The sequence below is a fragment of the Erigeron canadensis genome, chromosome 5 (assembly GCF_010389155.1).
Source record: "Erigeron canadensis isolate Cc75 chromosome 5, C_canadensis_v1, whole genome shotgun sequence".
Taxonomy (NCBI): domain Eukaryota; kingdom Viridiplantae; phylum Streptophyta; class Magnoliopsida; order Asterales; family Asteraceae; genus Erigeron; species Erigeron canadensis.
This window is the reverse complement of record NC_057765.1, coordinates 41330818-41339884: the sequence shown is the minus strand read 5'-3', so window position 1 is coordinate 41339884 and position 9067 is coordinate 41330818. Positions and strand designations below refer to the sequence as shown.

Genomic DNA, 9067 nt, shown 5'->3' with positions numbered 1-9067 from the left:
ATCAAAAAAATAATAATAATTAAATAAAAAAAACGAACAAATTTCAAACATATGTAGTCTGGTTGATTTGTTTATATTCTTGAATATTTGTTTAATTGTTCGTGTTCATCTACATATATATCCTATTATATATGCTCGATGTACATACATGTATATGAGCTCTAATCATAATTAAGGACTTAATAACTAAACGGATGTACATGTATATGTTGAACAATATATGTTCATGCATGTATGTATTTTCTTTATCTTTACTATTTTAAAAGGTCGAAATGAAAAGAATTTAATTTTTTTCTTAATAAACAAGTATTGTTAATGTATGTTTGATGTTTGTGTAATTAAATTCGTTTATTCCTGAACAAACGTATACAAATAAAACGTACTCATGTTCGTAGTGTTCGTTTGTTTGTTAGGCAAAACATAATTTAACGACATTACAAAAAAAAAAGGCCTTTTAATGGCACACAAAAAATGCCAATAAAAATCATAAAAGTGCCACTAAAACCCTCTTAATTAAAGTTAAGCAGCATGTCTCAAATTAACCACATCGTCATCTTCATATAAAAAAAAAATACTCCGTATATTATGAGAAGTATAAGAAATGAACAAAAAGACAAGGCATAAGTTGTATATAAAGACTAAACATATCACCAAAACTTTGTCATCTTCATACTCTCCTATCCGAGCTCACTATTTAAAAAATGGCTCAAGCCACCTCCAAAACCACCACTTTGCCAACCAAGAGAGCCATACAAGGAGAAATAAGCCCCGTAGTCTACCGTGGTGTCCGTAAACGAAGCTGGGGAAAATGGGTATCCGAAATCCGGGAGCCAAGGAAGAAATCCAGAATATGGCTAGGGTCATTTGACAACCCTGAGATGGCGGCTCGAGCACATGATGTAGCCGCCATTGCAATCAAGGGTCGTTCGGCTATACTAAACTTTCCTCACCTGGCTCCACAACTTCCCAAACCGGTCTCTACATCACCTATTGATATTCGAGCCGCTGCACTTAAAGCAGCCTCTTTAGCCATTGGTGACATTAATCCAAGAAGCCGTGACACAAGCAATAACAGCCAAGCCGAGCTTGAGCCAGAAACTGATACATTGGCTCCATCTGATGATACTTTTCTTGATTTACCGGATCTTTTCCTCGACCTTGGATATCGGATGGACCATATTTTGCTTACATTGCCGGATAAAAATTCTGTAGAAGAGACTGGTGAGGGACGTGAGTTATGGCCGGAAGAGCATTTCTTGTGGAATTATTGTTAGTAGTTAGTTAAGAGGGACAAAACTTATAAAAGTCACTATAGTTTATTTTATTTAGTTATTTATTTACATTGGCGATGTGTAATTTATACATGATCGATGTATAGTAAGTATGGGTTGTTATATTTATTTGTTAATAGTTAATTTAATATATATTGTTCCAACCGCGCGCTATTGGCTATTCGATCAATTCGTAATATTTGTACTCCATCGGAATTGAACAACAAACTGATTGGTATAAAATAATTAATCTAAGCACTAGTTAAACTACACAGATTTTTTTTTGTACCGTCTATAATACTCACAGTAGTACGGTTTGACCTATAGAGCATCTTAAATTTTCTGCTAATTAAACACTATATCTCAAAATTCTACTGTACTATACTAATGGGTGGAGGTCTATATATATATATAATGGGAAAGGGTTATATTTAACGTGCATAAAAAACTTGTACCTTCCATATTAAAAGTTTGTCTCCTGATTTTCATGGTAAATATACAAACAATTTATGCACCTTAAACATAACTCTAAAGGCTGTATTTAGCAAACCCCATATATAATTAGTACGCGTGCTACATGGTAAGTATAAATTGGTTGCAAATTCGGATATATTAGCAAACAAGTGACATATATCTCATCATATTGTCATACAGAAGCTACTATCAAGATTCGAAATATATCTAAAATATACTGTATTTCAGAGTCAAGAATACTATAATTCACTTCTTTTAAATAATTCGGAGAGTATGAAATTAAAACCTCTCAGCTCCTAGCTAGAGGCATGCATGTGACATGCAACTTACATATTACTCGTAATAAAATATTGTTCACCAGGAATCATTAAGTCATTTAATTAGACACGCACGTGCCTTAGAAATATGGTCATGGTTCGGCCACAGTAGTAGTTCAGGTAACTTGTAATTCTCCTCTATCTATCTTATCTGGTTGTCATATATATAATTTGAGTGAGCTTTTTTTGTGTAGCCAAAACATATACTCCTGGAAGAGATAAGCTAGGTCCTTGGGTTTCACTAAACCACATATATATATATATATATATGGAAAATGATAATGACAGCTTTAAGGGTTGTCACTAACAACATATTACATGCTTAAAAACTTGTATATTATGTATTAAAAATCGTCCCTGATTTTTCTAACAACAAGGTACAAATTTTAATGCACCCAAATAGTTTTTACTGACAACCTAAGGGCTGTCACTAATAAAGCCCTATATATATATCGAATGATCCTCTAATGTAGGAGCAAATATATGTATACTTTTGCCATCCTGTGTTAAAAAAGCACAATTTAGCCGGCCGTGTACCATAATAATTCAATTCTTCTTTGTTCCTTTCTATATGAAGAAATAAATCGATCTGTACTGTTCATCATCATAATAAGGTACACCGGCCTTATCATGCGAGCTAGGAAGACACCTGCTCATGAACAATACAAACAAACAAAGAATTCAACACGACAATAACCAAAATGGAAAGTAAACAAGGAAAAAGCAAACGACACAATAGTTACTTGGTTCGACTTAATGAGTCTAATCTACTACCCGTACCACAAATATCACTACAAACGTTGGATTACAAGAATGTAGACGCTCACTCTCGACAATCTATAATCCCTCACCGAATTTCACTATTTTAAGAAACTCTCATCTCTTAAGAATTTCTCTCACAATAATGAATTTCATTGAAACCTCAACTAATAATACTAGTAACTCTTATTTGTATAGGTAAGACACAAAAGTAGTTTTCTACCAATACCAATGTGGGACAAGAATTTAGGGTCAATGACCATTAGAAAGTGCAGTGGTACCGAATTCCAAATGGAATTGGAATTGGTACCATGGACCGATATTATCTGTATCGAAAATAATACTATACGTATGTATCAGTCTCACGTTAATCTCTAATAACTTAATAATAAGAGATTAAGAGTATCACTTAAAAATTGTCCACTCAAAGTTACCTTTTTACTTTTGTAATGAATGGCTAAAATTACGTACAATTTAACGTACAAGATTTGTGAGATATGAATATTCACGTACAAGTTGTCTTAGTTTTGAATATTTTTATATAAATATCTTGGGATACAAAGAAAATAGGAGGATTTCAAAAACAATTATCTAAATTAATTCACATTCGTTGATTCATCGTCGAATCTTTCATATGACTATAAACAGGGAAGTGATGATGACACATATATAATATTCGATCACTATGAATCCTTTACACATTTAGACACGTGCCTCAAAAATGTGGTCATAGTTGATATGAGTTTTAATTTTGTTTGCCGAAACATATGTAGCATCAAAGTATTCAATTACTGTCGTTTCTCATGGATGAGATAAGGTCTTTGGATTTCACATAACCACCACATAGATAAAAGATCCTTTAGGAAACTTTTCAATTAATTGGCCGTAGTGTAACCATATTACCAGATTTCATTTCTTTTTTGCCCCTTGATTTCTAGATTTTAGACAGTAAAAGCACATCTTAATTAAAACATGGAGCCCTTTGGCTTTTTAAATCTGAACACATCATCCTAATTAAAACATGGAGCCCTTCCTTTAGGTATAAACTAACATACAACATCTTCTATTAATGTCTCTCTTAATAAGGCCACTTTTGAAATCTCTTTATCACTGACACGTCAGCCTTTTCATTTCTAAGAACTACCCCTCACACTAAGGAACCTCGTCCTCAACAAAAAATATTAAAAAAACTCCACCTATCTCTCCCTCTCTCTCTTTCGAACCCACCTTTCTTCGTCCAACTTGTTCTTAAATAAGAATGAGAATGTTTTGGACGGATATGAACACTTCCGTATGTAGCATTAAGGTCCTGGAGGAAGAGGTCCATGACGAGCTCATCATGGCCTTATTACGAGCGGCCTAACATTCCCTTTCAATCTTCTAGTATTTATACTTTTCATTGTTTGGGTGTAAATCCATACATCCCAAATTAAGAAAAATAAATAAATTCCATATGGATTTATAGGCTACTCTTTCTATCAACATCAGGGGCGGATTTAGGGGACTGGCGGGTGCTTAGCCCCCGCCAATTGCCCATGATTTCCATTGCAGGCTAGCTCACACCGACTAGTATAAAGATTTTTTCGAATCGAGTCACCCCCAAGGCCCCAACTTATAAATATTTGATTTCTAGTCGTGACAGTGCAAGTAAAACCTTTATATTGAGCCTATAAAAGTAAACCATGGTCATAAAATTCTCTTTTATTTACATCTTAATAATTGGTTATGTCTTTTACATCATATTGTATATGACGACCGAGAAAAAAGACGGTTGAGTCCCCCTTAACTGTAAATCCTGGTTTCGCCTCAGATCAACATATGATTTTAAAGTGGAACCTATTGATCTTATACTGCTTGATGAGTTGATAATATAATTCGTACAATTAGTATCAGAGTCTGGTTCGGCTAATTGTTGATGTGGATGGTTTCCCGGCTAGACCCCCGATTCAACGGTATTGGTAGTACTATAGTGGAAGGGGAGGCCCAATTGCGGGATTTGGATTTGCGAGAAGGATGTTGGTTATACTCTGATATCCCATATTGGAAGAAGAATATAATTCATACATTCTTAAATATTAGTTTTGATTTTGATAATAATTACTTGTAAAAATGCCTCGAAATCAATTTCATATTTATTCAGACATACAGTAATTAAAAGGCTTCTGATGTGCTTGTTATGTAAGTGATATCTAAGGGTATTCTTGAATTTTGGTTACGCCATGTCTACAATCGAATTACTCGTATATTTTTCAGAAAACTATAAATATTATAGACTTATCATGAACTAGAATCTCATCTAACGTATAACATAAATCTGACTTGACAAAGGCATATAGGGGTGAGATATAGACGATCTTGATTATGTATACTCAAAGATAGAGAGGTTTTTCCCCAAAGAACCTTTGACAGTTTTGCAAGGAGTGCTAATCAAATTCTGTTTTTTTAAAAGTAAATGGTGTTCTAACTGATCAAATTTGACGAGATAAATGAATGAATGATTGATAGTAGATTAAAATCAAAGAAAGTATTGTACAATCATTAATGAGAATATTAGAATTTGTAGTTAATTAAGCTATGCGCTTCCTAGTATTTATTTAAAAGCTAGAAAACAAACATCCACTTCCACTTGGTATGCAATGACAACGGGGTCCTTTTAAGAAAATCGATCACCCACGCGAGACTCTTAATTTGCTCCCCTAAGTTGGTTGTCTTTCATATTTTTTTTTATCATTATTCAATGGCATTTCTTGATTATTTGTTATTGGCTTTGCTTCAAAACTGGTTTTCTATGGGTAGTTTCTTAAAATAATTTAGATATTTACGTAAGGAAGAATGTACGTTAATTGGGTGTTTGATTGCACTTCAACATATGATTATATCCCAGCTTATGTAGTGTTTATGGGATTCCTACGGCCTATTTGGTTCGCAAAATATTTTTGAATGAATAATTGGTTCTTGTTTGGTTGATTGTATTATAAAATAATAATTAAGATTTATAGAATGATAATAATTTCTAAAAATTATAATTGCTAGAAAATAATCATTAACAGTTTAATTATTTTATAATAATAATAATAATAATTAACTATTAATTGTTTATAAAATGTTACTAGTTTTTATCAAAGAATAAACTTTTTATAAAATAATAAAAAATTTATAAACTATTACTTTTTATAAAAATCCTCTCTATATTAAAATAGATAGGATTTATTACACTCTCATATGCGAGTCATTTGAGATATTAATGTCATGAGTACAAATGTAGAATTTATATTTAAATATACAAGATGTAGATTTTAAAGTAAGATATGTACAATAACAAAATAAAAATAATGTATCACACTCTCATATACTAATTATTTGAAATTTGAGTACAAGTGTTTACTCAACAATCTCAATTTGACTGTACTTAACGCGTCTATCAAAATCCAAAAGTTAGTTATATGTTTACGAAAATATAAAATCTCATTAATATATGAGTTCATAAAACAAAATTATAAAATACCAAACAGATTTTATTTTTCTTTTTGGTGATAGGTGAGTGGCTTTTAAGTTAAGTTGTACTTTTGTCATTTCTTTAGTTCAGATCAAATTACTGTCTTCTTTTAATTCGATCGGTGTAACCAATAACTTAATTAATGGTACCATTTGTACGTATACGTTTAAACCGTGTGTAAATAAGCTTTATTTTTTACTACACGGACAATGAATATCATTTCTTATATTCATATCAGTGTCAACATTTACTTAGTAATTACGAGTAGTATTGAAGGTACACGAATACATGTTGTTATAGTACGCTTAAGAATTACGTGCCCTCATTTTTTATAGGAATTTTATAAAATATAGAGTACACGTACAGGTACTTACATAGCAAGTGCCCTCATTGAAATATACTTGCTTGAAACTTCTCTCTTTTGAGAGATGATGTATTTTTGTTTCTATGGGTATATAAGTTTTTTATTAAAAAAAAAAAAAAGAGTTATATAAACAGAAAACTTTCTTAATATTTTACAACAAGTTTGTGTATTTGATGTAGAAAAACTTAATCAGTAAAGTACATGGTATAACCATATACCCACTTGAATTAATTGGTAAGGATGTATTTTATGTATACTTTTTTAGAAGGGCATTCTAAAAAATTAAGTCGAACCACAATACAAGGGGCAAATATCTAATAACGGGTTCCCTTTACGTCCCATTCAATCAAGACATCATGAATTCGTGATGTAGCATTTTGCTATATATTGTATAACCATATACTATGAACTCCATTGGAAAGAGGATTTATTTTGAACGAAAATTTTGAGCCTGCTGATGCTTTAGGGTCAAAGTTAGAAAATGGGCCCTTACTAACTAAGTTGATCTATTGATGTTGATATTGGTACTTATTTTTGGATCAGGCTACCAAGCCACACAGAATAAGGATATGTAATGTAAGTGTGAATCAGTTTTTGCTTAACTTATCAAGCCCCTTTATAAGCCCAATAGTCAAGAGCCTAGGGGTAACCCATAATCTTGTTGGGGATCATTGACAAGAGTTACAAAAGGTTGCCGAGAATTTGATCTGAGACTAAAAGTCTAAAACTAATAAATAGATAGGATTGTTTCTAGCCCGCCTCATCAAGTTCAATGACTAAAAGTCTAAAACTAATAAATAGATCAGTAGCTCAAAAATTTATACATTAGTAATTTATAACATATTTTTCCAATGAAGGATGATAATCTAAAATTCCAACTGCACCCTGAAACTGCAAATGAGAAGCAAAAAAATTAAATACAAATCTATAGAAAACATTGTTATGTATAAAAAAAATGATAACCATGTGAACTCTCACTTACATCCTTCATTTTTATTATTATTAAAAAAATGATAACTATAGAAAGCATTTAGTGCTTGATTGAACATCCCTAACGCGACCCGGTCTTTTGCACCTATAGAACGTTTAATCAATTCCCGCCTCATCATATCAGTTTTCGTCATCTCAGGTTCTTAATTTGTTAAGTTCTATCAACCGTGTTGGTTATCCGAACAGGTTTTTCCTCAAATGTAAAATATATTATTTAGTAGGTTTTTAAGAAGAGCTTTTCGCTGACTATCACCAGAATCGGAAGAAAGGAAACGAACTGATAATTGCGGTGAATTAGGGAATGGGAAGACACTTTTAACGGTGTTTCTGGAGGCGAGACGGCTCATCACTATTCTCGATATCGACATTTGATCTGCATTTACGTTTTTCGTTAGCTAACAGACTATATTATGTTATGTCGTTTTAAGGAACGTGAATAAAACACCAGTTTCTTATGCGCCAAAACCTAATCAAATCTATCGCTAATAGCAAACGTCGTTTTAGGAAATATGCATAAATCACATCAAATCGAATAAATCGTCGTTTTAATAAACATGAATAAATCACTAAATTCGAGAGATAATAATAATCAATACGTAATTTAGGTAATAAAAAGCGTAATTAAAACTAGAAATCTTGACGGAAAATATATGCGGCTGAAGCAGCGGCCTGTCCAATCGCCCAACGGACTAGGTAGGTTTCGAATTATTGAGAGAAGTTTTAGTTTATACTTTTTGATAATAATATGATGATGATGATGATTTTGACCAAACTAGACCCAATACTTTTTAATGACTAACGAGATATGTTATCCAGGTATCGCCCAAATGAGAAAAATCAAGAATAAAAGTCCTAAACAAAAATATAAGGACTTAATAAAGGAGTTTATTATAAAGATTAGGCAAAATGAAAAATCAAGAATAAAACTCCTAAACAAAAGTATAACTTAAAAAAGGAGTTTAACATAAAGATTGGGCAAAAAAAATCATACTATGCAGTTCACATGTTATTTAATTTGATTCGTGAAACAATTGTTTTCCAAATGTTTACGCTGTTTTCAAAATGAAAAATTTTGAACAATGAAAATATAATGTATACGTTACTTTTTTTAAAAGAAAGTGGGCACTTGAGGCTTGAGGCCCAAATTTAGAACAAAATTCTCAAAGTTAGGCAGGTCACAGCCCAAAATTTAAAAACTTAAATTGACCCATCATTGTAGTTTGCACACATATACATAATACATGCATTTTATTATAACTGGCTATTTTGGACGGGTTTAATTGGATGCGTAAAATTAAACTAGAGCGACTTTGACACTTCAATTCATTACTTTGTGAATAAATCGAAGAGCTGCAAACCAAATTTGGGCTGTAGGTGGGTGCTTGTTGATCGTTAT

The 9067-nt window shown here is 32.0% G+C and overlaps 1 protein-coding gene across 1 annotated transcript; it reads left to right on the top strand.

Annotated features, from left to right (window-relative positions):
* Positions 1–652: 652 nt before the first annotated feature.
* LOC122600936 (ethylene-responsive transcription factor ERF038-like) lies at positions 653–1435 on the top strand. Its single transcript, XM_043773715.1, has one exon. The coding sequence runs from the start codon at positions 702–704 to the stop codon at positions 1272–1274; it is 573 nt and encodes a 190-aa protein (XP_043629650.1). The 5' UTR covers positions 653–701; the 3' UTR covers positions 1275–1435.
* Positions 1436–9067: the final 7632 nt, after the last annotated feature.